We start from the raw sequence: 19768 nt of genomic DNA on the forward strand, positions 1-19768 counted from the left end.
TATATATCTTTCCCTTGATTTCTCCTCCTTATATATTGAATTATAGCTTTTACCGGCCCCACACGGGGGGTTGAACCCTCCCTACTGCTCTGGTTCCTGCCTAGCATATCTGTAGGGTTCAATACTTTTGAATCGGATAGGGTGCTCCCATCTCCTACAGGCGTGGACTAACACATCTATTCCATATCAACCAAGAAAAATGTGAACTCACTAAGAAATCCTTCCTTTAACTTAGATTTGAGGTCGAAAATGGACAGATCATGATTGATCATGAAAGTGGAAAGCAATCAAGTGGCCCAAAACATCGGCAATGACTAATGTAAAGAGTTTCATTAGAGCATTCTAATTTGTCCATAAACTCACTTGTCATTTTTAGTACTTGCTTACCCTTTACAAGATTTCAACAAGGCTACAAATTCCAAAATTAAAATAAGTCATAAGCAAGAGGAAACATTTCTTTTGAAGAACATAAAGCCCTTGTGCCGGCCTTTCCCAATTTGCAGCAATTATTTAATCTAGAATCAGATGCTAGCAGATATGCAATGGGAGCAATATTAATGCAAGATAAAAAAACTAATTACCTATCGCCCTGAGATATTTTAACGAGCTTAAATCACCTACAACAAGGAGCTATTTTCACTACATCAAGCAATAAAAGACTATTGTGCTTAACTCAGCTAAAGAGTTATGGTGCCTACAGATCAAAAGACCACTTTATGATTTACACACCAAAAGAAGCTTTAGTAGACTTGGCACATGAGCTGGATGACTTTAAATGTTCAATCTAGTGATCCATTAAAAAAAAGGGAGCTGACAACAAAATAACCGACATACTCTCTCACCCACCTCTAAGGCTTTCTTGTCTATGCTACTATACAAGTTGAATCTTCAATGCAGAGATCTGAAACAAAAGAACACATTGCTTAAAGGATATTGAAGGATTTCAAGAAGATAACACATTCATAATTTTTCTCTGAAAGATGCCATTCTCTATAAATGAGAGCATTTGTGCATAGTAGACTCTATAAACCAAGTCACATGGATGTGGAAAAGGAGCGAATATCAAAAGGTTTGGACACTTAAGAGTGGAAAAGTCATTGCAAAATCTACAATGATATATTTACTGACCAAAACATGCCAAAAGAAATTAGTAAGTACATTAGAGGATGCATACTTTATGGCACCTCCAAACGTACAAGTAGGAAGCTAAGATTGTGCATACCATTGCCAATACAAAACCAACTATGAGAACGTATCTAATGAATTTTTGGGAGGTTTCCCAGAAAAAAAAAAAACCCTTGAATACCTTTATGTGTTCAGTCATATATTTTTAAAAAAGGTTATTACAATTCATAGCAAGAAAATATTACCTAGCGAGAAGGCAATCATAAACTTCGAAGATATATGTCAAGCCCAACTCAGTTATGTTTGAACGAGATAGCTGATTCAGATAAGCTTTGTGGGAAATGATAGATATTATAGACTGAATAAGAATATTTCCATCCATTTATAAACTAACAACCAACAGAGATTGGTAGAAAAAACATAATACATCCGTTATAACAATACAACAACAAGCAACCAAAATTTTGAGATAATATCATGTCACGCCCTCACCTTCAACAAAGTCATGCACTCCATAATAAAGAAACCATTTAAATTCTATTTGGGTACATTTTACAAAACACTTTTGATTTAGTTCTACTACTATCGATGGGGTTGAAGTTGACTAAGAAAGAAGACAATGAATCTTGAAGGGCATCTGCAAAATTTGAAAGGCATCTGCAAAATTCAAATATAATTGACACAATTTAAAATTTTGCAATGTGAGCCAAGTCTCAACGCAATTCAAGTGTAAAACACATCAATGCGCACGCTTCATACTTTTTGTTTTGAGGCGTATGCCTCAATCTAGCTAAGGTGCACCTCGCCTCATAGCCACGTCCTATTTTTTATAAACTATAAAATATATAAAAATAACCCAATCAAAAGTAATAAGCAACCGCACCTTCACACGAGCCCACACACCAAGCCATAGCTCCCATCTCAAAGAGAAAACGTCCACCCGCTACCATCCTGCCACTAGTTGTCATCGTCGTCGTTGATGCAAACACCAGTGATTTCCAAGTCATGCACTCCATAATAAAGAAACCATGTAAAGTCTATCTAGGGTATCTTTTACAAAACATTTTTGTTTTAGCTCTACTATTACTGATGAGGAAGATGTTAACTAAGAAAGAAAATAATGAATCTTGAAGGGCATCTGCAAAATTCAAATGAAATTGACATTGTTTAAAATTATAAAATGCGAGGCGCAGCTCAAGCAGGGCCGCAATACAATTTGAGTGTAAAATGTATAGAGGAGCACACTTCATACTTTTTTGTTTTGAAGCATACGTCTCAATCTGGCTGAGGCACACCTTGAGGAGTGGGGCATCAACCTCATATTTTTTTTAATTATAAAATATATAAAATAACCCGATCTAAAATATTAAAGAATTGTACCTTAACACGCACCCACACTCCAGGCCATAACTCTCATCCTGACAAGAAAACGCCCATTCATGATTTCCATGCCATCAACCTGCCACCACCATGGACGTAGCCACCAGGGATTTCCTGGGATCCGCCTGCTTTACCTTCTCTGAGTATTCATCAAACTCTTTCAATTTTTTTCCTTGACCTTATTGAAACCTAATTTTTTTAATTTGTTTTACACTTTTTCTTTCAAACTTTTTTTATTGAATTGAAACCCTAATTTTTTATTGAGGCTCTGCTTTTTTTGGAACCCTTTTTTTTTCATGTTCTCAACTTGTTATTATAGAATTTTGTAGATGATGGTTAGAGGCAAGGATAAAACCACATCAAGTCATAAGAAGAACCCAGCATGGAAACATAATAGTCAAGTTGATATGGAATGCAATGTCAAGAAATATATTTACTTGAAATATAATTATTGTGAGAAAATGATGAAAGATGATGTCACTATGATGAAGGAGCACCTATTTGAATCCCAACAGAATGTGGCACCCTGTGCCAAAGCTCCCAATATGATGAAAGAGGAGAACAAAGCATCAATGAATAAGTCAATAATGTTGAAGCATCTAGCACAACAATAATTTGATGACGAAGTTGATGCTGACTCATACTATGGGAGCGAGTGTAGTACTCGAGACTCATCATCCCCTTGGCAACCTATGTCCTGTACAGGTGCAAGAGGTCCCATGGATTGCTACATAACGAACATGGTGGAATATAGATAAGGAGATAAGTCTTCTGCATTATAGAAGCTAGCCCTATATACCGCTAGGATGGCACAAACACGAGTATACATGGATATATGGAGATATTTTTACGAGAATGTTATCCCATTTAACAATGCAACATATCATACTTACTACAATATGATTCGTTTAGTTGGAGCCTACAGGCAAAGGATGAAGTCTTCATCTATATGATTTGAGAATATAAATTTTAAAGGAAAAGCTTGCAACTAAGAAAGGCATTAAAGAAATCAAGAATACTTAGAACTAGACAGTGGTAACTATCGTGTTTAATGGATGGTCATATATAAAAAACAGAAGCTTGATGAATATACTGCTCAATTACCCTTATGGTATAGTCTTCATGAAATCCATTGAGGCATTAAATAAGGCAAAAGATGTTGAGTTTATAGTTGGACTGCTTGAAAGTGTTATTAATGAGATTGGAGAGCACTTGGTGGTTCAAGTGGTGGAAAATAATGCCAGTGCTTATACGACTATAGGTGCAAAATTTGTGAAAAAATATATAGCACTTATATTAGACTCTGTGGCACACATTGCATAGACATGATCCTTGGAAAACTTGAGGAGCTACCACAACATAATAATACAATGACTAAAACAAAAAAGATATGTAAATTTAAATATAATCATTATTGGGTTATGACACTTATTAAAAAGTTTTCAAAGAAAGAAATATTGAAGCTACCACAACAAGATTGTCACTACCCATTTTACTTTGCAGAGCATGTCGGAGTGAGGCAGCCTTTACAGGCTATGTTCACTTCAAAGTGAAAAAAATTGAGCTTAAGCAAGAAAACCTAAAGAGAAAGAAGTTAGGAGGATTATTTTAAATGACAGATTCTTATAGAAGGTAGTTTATGATTTTTTTTTTTTTTTTTTTTTTTTTTTTTTTTTTTTTTTTTGATCGGTTAGAAAGAACGGGTAGTAATGTAGTTTATGATATTACAACAACTAGCGCGCTAGTGTAGGTTATGAGGATAGTAGATTTTAAGATAAAGTCTGCAATGGATTTCATATATAATGATATAGATGAAGCAAAGGAGAAGATTACCCACAACCTAGGAGGAGAAGAGGGTAGCTATAGATAAATTTAAGACATTATTGATGAAAGATGAGAGCCATAATTTAACTATCACTTACATGCAATAGACTATTATCTGAATCCTTAATTTCAATATGCAAAAAAAGTCAAAGAATCTCAAGATAAAATTGAGATTATAACATTATGCTTATAGTTGATTCATCTAAGAGAACAAATGCTAACATACAATTTGTACCATTCAAGAATGAGTTTTTTGGAACATTGTTTAAAATTATGCAATATGAGGCTCGCCTTGAGGCCCGCCTCAGCGCAATTCCAGTGAAACACGCCTCAAGCTTTTTTATGAGGCTTGCGCCTCAGCTTGGTTGAGGCCCTCCTTAGAGGCGTACGCCTTTCCTGATTTATATATTTTTTTACTAAAACTTGTCTAAATCTTAAACTAAAGTCCTGAACAAATCATGCCTTCATGCACCCCCAAGTCGTAGCCGCCGCGACCTCCAATCCACCGCCTTTGTCATAGCCACCGCCGAGAATCACTTGAAAGTCGTACATCACCACTACCAACACCTCTAAAAATTTTGGAGTATTATTACCGTTTTTATGTTAATGATAAATATTTATGAAAAAGAAAGATGATTGAAATAAATGAAAAAAAATAGATTGAGGGGCATTGAACTCCACAAGATGAGGCAGGAGAGAGACCAATTTATTATGATAACAACAAGAATAAAGAGCCACTCAGTGATCCCACCGCAAATGATTTCTGAGTTATTGTCAATCATGTCAGCTTTTTTTAGGAATTAAATATGAATGAATAGGAAACTGAGAAAGAAGGAATTTGGAGTTGAACTTGATGTAATATGATCATTTTATGTAATTTCTATATTTCATATTGTTTTGCTCTTGTAATATTTGAATTTTAATTATATTTCACCCAATTTATCACATGCCACTTCCCGTCTTATAAATTTTTTTGTTTCATATGTATGTCAATTTATTACTTCATAAATTCAATAGAAAGTTAAAATATTATTCTTAAACATATTATTTAGGCATTATATAAGGAATCAATTTTAACATTTATTTTCACTTTATGCAATTTTTTAATTTTCAAGCTTACGCCTAAAAATGCTTTGAGCCTCACGCCTCGCCTCATAAAAGAAAATGCCTTAATACCCAATTACGCAATTTTAAACCTTGTTTTGGACTACAGCCTATGTTGCACCGATACGGATATGGTGACACATATACGACATGATACGGATACGGAACACGTCAATTCTAAAAAATACAGGATACGAGTACTATGCGGACACGACATTATAATTTAAAAATCATACATAAAAATTAATAAAGCAATCAAAGCATAATATTTGAAATGACAAAAAAATGAAAGCCACATCATTTCTAGCCTTGTAAGCTTATAATATTAAAATAAAAGTAAGCATTAAATGTATAGTACAACAACCAAAACATAAACATAAAATGTCTAGCACATGAAGTTTCAACTATTCAATAGAAGGGAAGATAGGATTAGCTTCTTCAGTGGTTTGTCTTTAAACTTCTATGTCATCTTCAATAAATATCATAGCTTCCAATTCAGACTCATCAAATGAAATATTAGCAATTTCTAATATTCTCATGTCATCAAGAGACTCAAATCCACAAGTTGATCTGCAACTCTACAAACATGTGCATTATCAGTAATGACATGGATGATGTTTGAAAGCCCCACCATCATGATGACTATTTTTATTAAATTAAAATTGAAGAACTTATCCTTGTACTTTCCTTCACAGTTTATAGCTTTGATAAACATAAGAGGATAGCTCTCTGTTATGGTCATGAAGTTGATAAGTGGTCTTTTTTGAGAATATGTCCACCCATCACAAGCCAAAGTAACTCTTTTTTCATTCCATGCTCCTTTGGTTGACTCGAGCAACTTCTCAATGTTAACCCTCTCTCTTTATAATAACTTCGTTCTAATAGTATTATATCCTGGTGGTACTTAACCTACAAGGTTGTTATTGGAAGCAAAAGTAAATGCATTTCTGTAATGTGGATTTTTTGTTAGGTTGAAGGCAAGGCCAACTAAGTAAAAATTTTTGCTACCTCCCCATCAAATTGCTCTCTCAATTGCAAATTAAAGAACTCCAAAGAGCTATCTGCACCAGCTTTTCTTTTTCTAGGTTCGTATACCTCCATCCTGAATGATCCTCTATTAACACTGATATCATTACTTCAAATTGAAGAAAAGGATGAAGGATTTGAAGCATAGGAACTTGAAAGTGGAATCTCATTAGGAAGTTATCAACTACTCCTTTGCTCAGCTTCACTAACTTTCTTTTGTAATTCAGCCAACTGTGAGGAACTTATTTTAAGGCAAATTTTGATTCCATGCCCAACAATCTTCAATAAATGAGCTTTCACTCTATAGTACGATCGTTTATATGTAGCATTATAATAATTGCATTTAAATGCAACATTGCTCCCGCCTTCAGAAGTTTTCCTAATTTGGTAACATGACTCCACAAAGGTTTACCATCTTCATTGTTGGGCTCTGTTGAACCCTCACCAGTCCCAATTCCACATCCACTACAGCTCATTATCTTAAGAAAGAATAAAAGGATTGACACAAATTGTCGGTTCAAATGTTACAACTCCAAACATACAGCTCAAATGTTAGATATTCATCAAGTCAAGGAAAGCGTTATCCACTAATTATGTTGTTTCATGAGAGCTAAATTTCTTTTTTTTCATTTAAGAAGAATGGAAGACATACAAACAATAATAACATGTTTTTTACATTATATTGATTGTGTAAATTATATGTTTATAACATATATTATGTATTAATCAAAGGAATTTAAATAACTTCTTTATAAAATAAGCATGACCAACACCATGATCACTCAAGAACATTCCACTCAAATTAGTAAAATTTTATAAACTTTAATTTGGGGATATTTTTATCAGTTCACATAACCAAAATGTGATATGACGATGTGATTTTTTAGGGAATATAACATTTTTTCTTAATTTATGACAAATTGATCCTCAGATTACAATAATTCAATCAAGAAAAAAACAATTGGGAACTTTCTTTTGGATAGATCACTATAAATTTCAAATCAAGATCCTATAACAACCATAATCAATGGAATTTCTCTAGAATATTCTAGAATGCTTTTGGTTGCTTGCAATTTTATCTCACAAAGTATAAAAAATTCAAAACGTACTAACCATAGATCATTTTCCAAGAATTAAGACAGGAAACGAACCGATCCTGAAGCTTGCGGTCGATCTGGTCTCGTGTAATCAATGATGGAACCTGAAGCTTGTGGTTGGACTAGTCTCGCGTAAACGGACGGTCGTCTCGCCTAAACAAACACCTCACATAAGAACGATTGTCTCACGTACGCCCTCATTTCGAGTAATCAACGATGGAAAAGAAGCCCTCAATCGCCTAGCCTTCTCAGCGTCAGCCGACTCTCCTCTCCTACTCCTTCGACAAAATGGCTTTGATGAAACTCGCTTGCATCCGCGGATGCACACTTGTCGGTCGTAGAAATGAAGGAGCCTTAGAACCTCGTCTCACGGGTTCGGCAATGAGAGAGCCCGGCTCGCACCGCGTTAGTAAATATGAAGCGTATGTTTTTTTTTTTGGATTTTTTTAGTTTTTCGACCGACACATGCATCTGATACGCGTGTCCTTTTGAAATTAAATAGTATTTTGATTGGATACGGCTTTGTCGTATCTGACATGTATCATTGTCGTATCGGACGCATATCAATATTCGACACATATCTGATACGGCACGCCTTCATAAATAGGTGTATCGGTGCAACATAGACTATAGCAGACGAAAGAGACAGTTTCTAAGTAATTTCCAGTTAATTTATTTTATTTCTTTATGTTGGATAAAAAATTATAAGTCGAAATAATTCATATTCTATTTACTATACTCATTTACTTAAACCTCAATGAAATGACGCATACAATTTGATGATGGAACTACCGAACTGTAGAATTACATGTTCATCATTTAAACATCTACACAACCAAAGCACGTACAATCAAGTGCACATAAAAAAAAGAAATCACCTGATAGACATACGAATAAATTTTATAATGTACATCATATATAATATGAAACTCAATGATATAAACTTGAAGAAAAAGATTTAAAGAAAGATGACGACCCCTTAATTTGTGAGAATATGGTCTCAGATGATGAGTGGTTTGTGAATGATGAAGTAAAAATAACATTATCGTAATTACAAGAAGAATATTTGAACATTGATTTTTTTATGGTGAGAAAAACAAAACATCCGCGCCCATCACAAACTACCTCCAAAAAAAATTAAAGAGAAAATGTATAATAAAAGAATTTATTTTTTAAGCTAGTTTAATTAGAAGTATTATTGTCATTTTATGTTGATCACAAATATTAATTAAAGATGAAAATGATTGAAATAAATAAATAAAAAGTAAATTTGGAGGCATTAGACTTCAGAAATAAAGAAGCAGGGGAGAGAACAATTCATTACAACAATGACTCAAACGAAAATCACATCAATGATGATAGCGCAGATGACTTCTACGTTGTTATCCTACAATTAACGTTTTCTTTAGAAAATAAATGTGGATAAGTAATAAATTGAGAAAATAGGAATTTGGAGTTGAACTTGATTTTATATAATAATTTTAGGCCGTTCTTATATTTATATTATTTTGCTATAGTGATGTTTGAATTTTAATTGTACTTCATGCAATTTATTATTTATCATTTTACGTCTTGTATAATTTTTGCTTCATACATATGTCAATTTATTACTTCATAATTTAATACAATTAATAAACAATCATTTAATATATCATTTGGCTACTATAACAAAAATAAAATATTTTAGCCTCATTTTCACTTTATGTATTTTACGTCTCGAAACACTTTGAGACTTACACCTCGCCTCAAGGATAGAAAATATTTCAATACCCAACTGCGCAATTTTAAATATTGAATGTTAGAGAAGCAACTCAAGAAGACTCATAAAAAATACAAGGGGAGGCATAATCATTATCTTATCAAGCCCAACTTCTAAGTAGTCGAAATTGTCAAGTTTAATTTGGACAATGCTTAACCAAAGGAAAAATTGCAAGAAGATGCTAAAGTTAATCAAGTACAAGATATTTTAAATCATCAAAAAGTTTGGCCACAATCTTTTTGAATTGCCAATTTGAATTGATATCGCAAATGGAGATATATTCAATGGTAAATGTGAAAATTGTTAAGCTCTTTGAACCATATATAGTTATAAAGAGCTTGAAGTCCCAATTATGGATGATCAAATACTAGAGCAAGAAGGATCCTTAGAGTTTGATACTCCAATGGAGAAGAAACTGTTGGACCGGTGCAGCCGATTCACATGGTACCGGACCAGACGCGAATGAGGCGGAATGTATCTGCCTCCTCTCTAGTCGCACGAGCCGAAAGATCTACGGGAGCCAATTTGAAAAGATTTTTTAGGGAGTTAGGAGGGAAATTTGAATGTAGGGACTGTTTAGAGATTTCCTTTTGAATAGGCATTAAATATCTTATTTTCCTAAGGTTATGGCATCTTAGATTTGGCTGATTTTCGGATCTCTTAGGTTTAGGTTTTGGGCTCTAAATTCATCTAGAGATTGGGAGAGATCGATCCTCCTCTCGAATAGAGAATCACTTGTAACATTGTTTTCTTCCGATCTATTTGATTCTTGCAATAAATTACTATTTTTTTGGTGTTCTTTTAGATTTTGGAAGAGTTTCTCGCTGATTTTTTAAAATTGATAGGATTTACTTAAAATTTTCAAGTGTTTCCTATCAAATTGGTATCAGAGCAAGTCTTGGGATTGTTGGGGGCTGATTTTGGCAAAAATTTCAGCGACTAATTTTTGGCCGGGTAAGGAGAAAGTTGTTGTTTTTGTGATCCAAATCCAAATTTGTTTAATGTACAAAAATTTGGATAGAGATGGCAGCTAAGAAAGTTTATGCGATAGAAGAAAGACTTTAAGGGGAGATGAACCGGATCAAGACGACGGTGGAGAATAGGATTTCCTCCATGGAATGACAAGTAGCAGATCTTCGGGACATGATGAAGAAAATGTTAAAAATCCACAACCAAAAGGCGGCTTCAGTGGCAAATGGGTTGGAAGGGAAGAACACGAATTAATTTTGAAATTCGTATGGAGGAAAATGAGGTGTAGATCGTGGAGGGAGAAAGAAGAAACCTTGTTTGGAGCCTTTCCAGAGGTAGGATAGAGGAGGTAGGTAAGGGGAAAGGCATGGGTATGGAGTAGCGAAGCAAAAGGGTGCTGATCGGGAATGCCCGGAGGGACATTATGGTTGTCGAGGTGCTAAATTTGAAGGAAGGAGAGGGGAGTTTTAAGGTGGTTTGGGTTATGACAGGGCAAGGAAAGACTGGGAGATATGAGGAGGGCCAAACACTTGGGAGAGGGGAAGCTATAGAGGAATAAGGGAAAACGGGGGAGATCAGAAGGTGAGGAAGTTGAAGATGCCCATATACAAAGGGGAGGATGCGTATGAGTGGATTTATAAAGTGGAGAGATGCTTCGTCGTTAATGGGTTAACATAAGATAAGTTGACAGCAGCAGGCTTATGTTTGGAGGGGAAGGCGCTGTCATGGTACCAGTGGAGAGACCAGAGAAGACCCATCAGGAGTTTGGGAGAATTCAAAGATTGCATAATAGAATGTTTCCAAACCGACCAAGAAAGAAATTTCTATGAACAGTTCTTTACTCTGGTGCAGGAGGGATCAGTAGCAAACTACATTGAACGGTTTGAGCACCTGACTAGTAGGGTGGAACGATTATCAGATATGATATTTGAGGGGAACTTCATGAAGGGGATGAAGGTATAGATCAAAGCGGCAGTGAAAGTTCCGATGTCTCGTAACTTGAGGGAGGCAATGAAGTTGGCATAGCTGGTGGAAAATCAGAATAATCTAGAGAATAGAGCTAGGAGCAGTAGCTCAAGAGACTCTTACAAGACGACGACCACTCTTCTAGAACCCAAGGGGCCTGCATCAGGCAACATTAATGAAACCATCAGGGAGAAACCAATAGGAGGGAGTGGGGAAAATTTCAAGAGGCTAATAGATAAGGAAATGCAGGAGAAGAGGGCAAAAGGGTTATGTTTTCGGTGTTATGAAAAGTATACTCCAATGCACAGGTATAGGGATCAAACTCTGCAGGTTCTTACCAACTGTGATGACGAGGAAACTGAGGGAGGTGAGAGAAAGATGGATGACAAGTTGCATCTGGATGTGGTAGAGGTCTCCCTGAATTCAGTAGTATGATTCACTTTGAATCATACAATGAAGGTGAAGGGGGAAACAGCAAAAAAAAATAAAAAATCAATGAATTCAGGATTGAATCTGTTCTCTATGAATAAGATAAAATAAAAATATAAGAAAACAGCATAGAGTTTCTCTTTTTTTAGCACACGCAATTAAATGTTAAAAATGTTAAAAAAGGAATTTGCAAATCTTTTTTTGTTTGGTAGTAGAATTTCTAAAATACAATGGAATTGCATAAGTATATAGTCATAGGAGTCATCTTTAGGAAGTACATGCCAATATAGCTATCTAGTTATCCGTATATCACATATTTTATCATAATTGAACTTGGTGCAACATAGGTTCGGTCGCACTCTATCATAATGTCTCATCTGTATTGATTGACAGTGGGGCTACCCATAATTTCATTTCCACTCAAGTTGTCAATCAACTAGGAGTGAAATTGGTGAACACAGATTATTATGGGGTAATGATGGGTACAGGAAGGTAGAGAAAGGCCAGGGGATCTATAGATGAGTGGTGTTGACCATCCAGAGGATTCAGGTAAGGGAGGATTTTCTCCCACTAGAGTTAGGAAGTACTGATGCCATCCTGGAGATGAAGTGGTTGCAAACCTTGGGGGAAACCAAGAAAATTAGGGAGCTCTCATGTTGGAATTAATGGTGGATGGGAGAAAGGTGGTTATAAGGAGAGATACAGGGCTATCCAAAGCCATGGTATCACTTAAGAGTTAAGGCTATGGTTAGGAGAATAGAAGAGGTGGGGAAGATTATCTGGTGGGACTACATAAGCTGGATGTGATCAGGAAGGAAGAGGGAGGGAATGTTTCTCTTTCAGTGCAGTCCTTGATTCAGCAATTTGGTAAGGTGTTTGAGCCACCTCAAGGATGGCCACCTCCACGGGAAAACGAGCATATCTCCACCTTGAGGATAAGGTGGATCTTTGGGAGGAGAGTATTGTTAGACTAGTCCATTGGACCGATCCAACCGGTTCACACAGGACTGGTCCAGGCGTGAATGAGGTGGAACGTCTCTACCTCCTGCTCTAGCGCACGAGCCACAAGATCTACGGGAACCAATTTGGAAGGATTTTATAGGGAGTTAGGAGGGAAATTTGAATGTAGGGACTATTTAGAGATTTCCTTTTTCAATTGTATGCATTAAATATCTTGATTTCCTAAGGTTAGGGCATTGGGACCTCTTAGGTTTAGGTTTTTTGGGCTCTAGATTCGTCTAGAGATTAGGAGAGATCAATCCTCCTCTTGAATAAAGGATCACTTGTATCTTGTTGATTTCTTTTGATCTATTTGATTCTTGCAATAAAATTATTGTTTTTCTAATTTTCTTTTGGAGTTTGAAAGAGTTTCTCACTGATTTTCTGAAATTGATAGGATTTACTTGAAATCTTCAAGTGCTTCCTATCAAAAACCACCACCACTAAGTACAAAAAAAATATTATGAATTGGCATATAGGAGCAATTACCAAGCAAAAATTGATACACCAAAGATGTTGAATAGGCAATACTCCCTTATTTAGAGCTTTAATTTCACTAAAGTGAAATCCTCCTAAAAGAGGGTCCATTGATCAAGGGATTAAATAGTTTATATGAACATCCATGTTAATGAAGACGACATGAAAAAGAAACCTCATAAGTTGGATATCAGATCACTAAAGAGGATCACAAGATCATATTAGTTTATTCTGGACCAAATAATTTATTGATAAATGTTGATCGTAGTGGCAATTCTCAAACAAAATTATTGTAGTAAAAAAGATTGTCATCTGTAGTCCATAGGCCCGCTTGGATTGTCAATCAAACATCGTGAGAGAGATCAAGACCCAAAAATTTGAGTTACCAAATTAAATTTCATATTATAGCATAATATGGAAGGGCTTAATATTTTTAAAACTTGTTTGGATAAGCTTTTCTTTAAATTTTAAATCTAGAACTTGGATCATTTCTACGAAAATTAACTATTACTTTGGAAGTTACATGATTTATTATATGTAAACAGGTTTTCTTTTGGAAGTTTATTTAAAAGTGGATTAATCATTCCTTCATTTGAATGTCTTTCAAATGCATGAATCTTGCAATAATTTCAATTGAAAATTTCTCCCAAAATTCTTTCTTTTGCATTTTAACTTCCTCTCAAGTTGAAGCCCTCTAGCACTCAAATGTTTTTTGGTAAGCTAGAGATAGTCGCAAGCTCTTCTAAAGAAACAATAGCACCTGTCATCATTCTACTTGTTGCCATGCGTATTGTCAATGTTGCATTGTGTGTCTACTACTACTTTTCCCTTGTTTGTTTGTTGTTGTTACTTGCTTATGCTTTGTTTCAAGCATTGTGTGCTTTTTCTAGCTAAAAATGCTTGTAATTCTGTTGTCAGCATGGACTATCGTTGATTCCAAAGGCTACCCACTACTAATGCAGTTCTCCAAGAAGGAAAACAGCCAATGTTTTATTGTTTTGACAATAAAGATAAGTTGATATAGTTTATGTATTAGGAGTTCAAATGAGCAATGACAGCTAAAGCGCATGGTATGGATATGACAGGGGGGTGTAGACGTATAGTTGCTTTTACAAATAATTGATTGGTATAACTTGGCATTTATAGGACTTATAAACACTTAAAATTAGCAAAAGGATTAAAGAATAAATAAAAATAAATAGAAAGACTTTGGCTGAATTCCTTAATCAAAATCCAATTATTTTCAATTTTAGCGCCTCTAACTTAATTCAAGCTTTTAGATCACTTATATTATTTTTGGATATAATATATAGCTCGTTATTTTTTTCTTATGTGCCTAAAATATTATATGAATCAGCAAGGTAAAGCTTTGGAGTTGAAAGGGATAGAACTAGGTGGGGGAAGTTTATATGATTTAATGAGTAAATAGATAGGTTGGATTTGAGCCACTGGAGGTTAGTGGTGTCAGTGGACCAAAATGTTTCATTAGTACAATAAGCATTCAAGCTTATATTACCCATGCTTCATAGAAACTAACACTACAAATTAACAAAACTCCCCCAAATTCATGATAGCATGCGTATGATGACATTTGTTAAAATTTAGAAAGAAATTAAGTGCTGCAACAGACGAACCCTCCAACTCTACCAATTGATAAGCCAAGGAAGATCAACAAGCTATATCAAAAAAAATACAATGCTTAAATGCATAAAGCTTCTTGCCAATGCAAGTTGTGAAGTGATTAATGTGCACAACCTTATAAATGCATTAAAAGAACCAATTGTAGTTTTTCGAACATAGGATAAGAACTTGGAATATATGTTCTCTTACAAGTAAATTAATGGAATTAATAGATATTATGATTCATAGGAAGGTAAATATTTTATGCATTCAAGAAACTAAATGAGTTGAAAAGAAGGCTAAGGAAATTAATAGTTTAGAATTTAAACTATGATATTATGATAAGAGTCATACTAGAAATGATTTAGGTGTAACTATAGATAAGAGTTTGAAGAATAATATTGTAAAAATTAATAGAATTGGGGATAGAATTATATGTTTAACGATTATTGTTAATGCTAAGATTATTAATATTATAGTGCTTATACTTCTCAAGTAGGTTTGAATAAGTGTTTAAAATTAAAATTTTAGAATGACTTAAAAGAATTTATATAAAAGGTACCTCTTGAAAAAAGAGTTTTTTTTTTAAGGATATTTAAATGTACATGTTGGTAAATAAGTATATGATTTTAAAAACATTCATCATGACAATGGATTTGGAGCAACAAATGAAGATGGTAAGACCATATTAGATTTTTTTTTAGCTTATCATTTTGTAATTGCTAATACCTTATTTAAGGAAAGAGATGACTATCTCATCACTTATAAAAATAAACATAGTAAAACTCAAATTAATTATTTTCTTATAAGAAAAATTGATTATTTAGATTGCAAAAATTGTAAAGTAATTCTGAGTGAAAATTTATGTACCCAACATCGTCTATTAGTTTTGGACTTTAAAATGAAATGGTAGAAAATTAAAAAAATAATATAAAATATTATTCTAGCATTATATGGGGACAATTAAAGAGTATTAGAAAAATATTTTTGAGAGTAAGACTCTAAATCTTAAGATTTTGTTTGTGCATGAGGAAATTAATATTATATAAAAAAATAGCTAGTGATATTAAGAATATTATAAAAGAAGTGCTTGGAGTATTAGTGGGAAATCTCCTAATAGTAAAAATAGTTGATGGTGGAATCCAAATGTCCAAGAAAAGATAAAAAATAAGAATATTTGTTATAAAAATTGGTTTAAATATAAAAATTATGATAATTCAAAAAGTTATAATGAGGAACATAAGGAATCTAAGAAAGCATTCAAGTGAAGTGTATTAAGGATGAAAATTAAAAAGTACTTTTATTAGAAAAAAATATTTAACAAAGGTGGATGAGATATTTTGCTAAACACAAGGTGGTTTGACCAAGTATTTTCTTCTTTCAGTTGGACTACATCAATGAAAAGCCTTAAGCCCAAATCTATTTTACTTTAGTCATGGATGTTCTCACTAGAAATCTACAAGAGGTTATACCTTGATGTATGCTTTTTGCTGATGATATTCTTCTCGTTGATAAGGCTAGACGAGTTGAATGTAAACTTGAATTATGGAGGTCAATCATAAAGTCTAAACGCTTTCATTTGAGTATATTTAAAACTGAATATATGGAGTGTAATTTTAGCAATAATAGATCTAGTGGGGGAAAATAAGAGCATATGTTTTAGATATTTTGGGTCTATTGTTCAGAATGATGGTGAAATAGATGGGAATATTATTAGTAGAATTCAAGTTGGATGGTTAAAGTGAAGGAATGCATTGGACTTGTTGTGTGATAGAAAAGTCCCTTTCAAACTTAAGAGAAATTCTATAAGATGGTGGTGATACTAGCAAAAAAATTTATGGTTCAGAATATTGGCCATTAAAAGAGAAGCATAATATTAAGTGTTGCAAAGATCAGGATGCTCAGGTGGATGAGTAGCTTTACTCTTAGAGATAAGATATGAAATAAGCATATACGTGAAAAGGTTGGAGTAGCTCCAATGAAAGATAAGATTAGAGAGAGTCTCCTTAGATGGTTTGGTCACATAAAACGGCGGCTTTTCGATAACCCTGTTAGGAAATAAATGTATTAGATTTAATTTATGTTAAGAAAAATAAAGGTAGACAAAAAAAACTTGGTTAAAAAATATTAAAAATGACATTCCTTTATTAGATTTAAATGAGAATTTAACTCTTAATAGGACACAATGGAAGAAAATCATTCATTTAGCCGACCCCCCTGATGTTGTTGTTGCATTTTTTTGTTGCTGTTGTAGTTTTTCGAACCAATGACATCTAAATCATAGTGGGAAGCCTAGTTATTTCTCAAGATCCACTCTACTTTGATTCAAAATAATAGTGCCTGAAAAAAAAACTATTAATGAGGAAAAATGGGCTTTTAGAAGTTGAAATGAAATATAAGATTTGTCCACACATAAGGCATCAAAATTTGTACATTTCAATGAAAAGAATCAATTACCCGCATATCAAACACAATCTTCATAAAATAGGACCTCTATTAATCTTTAGAACTCCAGCAGGCCATGTATTAATGCTAAGATTACATCAAGAAAAGAAGGCTCCTCAATTAACATTTTGAGTTGTCTGCATCCATAAAATAGACTGGCAACTGAAGTGTAACAAATCAGTTTAACAGATATGTAAAGAGTAAGGAAACATGAAATGTTCAAACGCATGGCTAGCATCATAGCTCAAACTGTAGCAACACCCCAACTATATCTACCACGCAAGCTTAAACAGAAGCTTTGGTTTATTAATATTACTTAATCCACGAGGACAAAATACAAATATCGATACAAAAGTACAAATCAAAGCTAACGCTAACAATAATTACCCCCATGCACTCATCCGTTACAATGAACATTTCCAAAAAAAAAGAGCAGTACAAAACACCAGTTAAAATTTATTTAATAAATAAGATGTGATTTTTGCAATAGCTTTGAAACCAAACTAATCAAAAGGAGGCAATACACAAAAGAAGATTCAGTGCACCATACCTCACCACACAAAGTGCATCGTGAAGACTCCTTTCTGCCTCATCGATCATCAACTGGTTCGAACCCCGCACAAGCACAGTAGTAGTCCTTCCTACATCCTTGATGCCTGTAATCTTAATTATCTTACTTCCATCACCAATTAAAACCTCTTCCACTAAATCAGCATGACCTAGCTTCTCCTCACGAAAGTGCTCTATGTTAGCAATTGGGAGACAGTTGAGAGTCTTTGTTATGAATTCAATTTCATCCCTCTCGACATCCTTCACCACCAGAATTTTGGCCTCCGCAAGGTAGTGCAGTGAAAGATCAGTGACAGCATCTCTAAGGATACTCTTCTGGATAAGAAGCACATTGCATCCTGAGGCTTTAATCTTTTTTACCATGCCCAGGATATAGTTGCGCTCTTCTCGAAGGATCCGATCCATCTGGGTGTAGTCAGAGACGATGATGCTCTGCTCGATGTCCGTTTTTGGCGGCGAAATCTGGAACTGGATTACTGCAATCTTAGCGTTCTCAACGCGAGTGGGGCACCCGGCCGTGTGGCTTACCTTCTTATCGAAGACAAGGCCATGGATGAGCTCAGTGTCGTCAACAGTGCCTCCTAGCTTCTTGACGATCTTAATGTCACGGAGGTCAACGAGGTCAGGATGTTCAGGATCAACAACGGAAAGAACGGCATCGACTGCAAGAGGGGCAAGAAGGGAGGAGTACTGGCTCACGACCTTGCTATTTAAGGAGGTAGCGGCGGACTTGACAAGTGAATCGCGATCTGAGAGCTCTAGGGGGATAGCCATGGAGTGCAGGACGTCAACTGCACGAACGGAAAGTTTGTAAAGGGAGTCGGAGATGACAGTAGGGTGTATGCCGGCGGAGAGGAGGGAGAGGGATCGACGGAGAAGGGAGCCAGCAAGAACGACAACGGTAGTGGTGCCGTCACCAGCAGCGGCATCCTGGGATCGAGATAGGTCGACCAGCATTTTGGCGGCAGGCTGGAGAACCTCCATCTTGTTAAGGATGGTGGCGCCGTCGTTGGTAATGATGACCTCCCCGTTGGCTGAGGAAATCATCTTGTCCATGCCCTTTGGACCGAGGCTCGTGCGCACAGCATCAGCCACGGCGCGGGCAGCGAGGATGTTGGCCTGTCGGATGTCGTCCCGGCGCTTGTTGTCGACGTAACTCTCCGTCTTAGAGGACCTGGCATTGGTAGTGTTTAGGGCTGTCACGGCGGCCGCCATTGGTACTCTTAGATGGCTGGTCTAGTTAAGTTGCAGAGCGCTTACGCGATATTGAGACGAGTAACAGAAACCCTAACCCTAATTCGACAACGCAGAAAATACGGAGAATAGGAGAGGCTCTTGTAAGAACTTGACCAGGATTACTCTGGTGCCGTTTCGTAAGTATTAAGGTTGTGAAAACACTTTTTAAAAAATATTATTATTACTTAAATAAAAATTAAATGATGAATAATCATAGAATAATTATATAATTATATAAATTTGTGGATAAAAATAATTTTAGTTTATATATAAACTTATAAATTTAATTAAATTATTACTAATTTAAGTTAAATTAATATAAATCATTATAAAAATTTAGGTTTATTATAAAATTAAGATATTTTATATTTAAATGTATTTTATTAATTAATAACTAATTAAATATTTTATTTTAAATTTTTTTATTTAACTATTTAAATAAGTTATTAATTAAACCCGTCGGATTTTAAACCAAAATCGGTTCAACGATTGGTCTGTTAAAGCGGCAATTCAAACTGGTTCACATCACGTGAATGATAGACCAATTTTTAAGGTGGATTGAACTGGACATATGACTGGTTCATGATCTAATCGGATAGTCCGATTAAATTTTCAAAATTATGGTAAATATTAAAAAAGTAAGTAGAATTTAATTAGTGTAAAAAATATAATAATTATTTCATTAATTATAAAATAAATTATAAATATAATTTTTAAATAAATTTAAATCTTAACAAATCTA

General features: G+C 34.6%; 1 protein-coding gene across 1 annotated transcript; it reads right to left on the minus strand.

The window, feature by feature from the left end:
- Positions 1-843: 843 nt before the first annotated feature.
- On the minus strand, positions 844-19158 carry LOC110105367 (T-complex protein 1 subunit delta-like). The gene is made up of 2 exons (XM_020834837.2): positions 17771-19158; positions 844-901 (listed from the first exon to the last, which is right to left on the minus strand). Exons 1-2 carry the CDS (start codon positions 19003-19005, stop codon positions 889-891), a joined length of 1248 nt encoding a protein of 415 aa, XP_020690496.1. The 5' UTR covers positions 19006-19158; the 3' UTR covers positions 844-888.
- Positions 19159-19768: the final 610 nt, after the last annotated feature.

This window comes from Dendrobium catenatum, unplaced genomic scaffold (assembly GCF_001605985.2).
Source record: "Dendrobium catenatum unplaced genomic scaffold, ASM160598v2 fragScaff_scaffold_102, whole genome shotgun sequence".
Classification (NCBI taxonomy): Eukaryota; Viridiplantae; Streptophyta; class Magnoliopsida; order Asparagales; family Orchidaceae; genus Dendrobium; species Dendrobium catenatum.

Coding starts and splice junctions, on each gene's coding strand:
- LOC110105367 (XM_020834837.2), bottom strand. CDS start 19,005: ATGGCGGCCGCCGTGACAGCCCTAAACACTACCAATGCCAGGTCCTCT.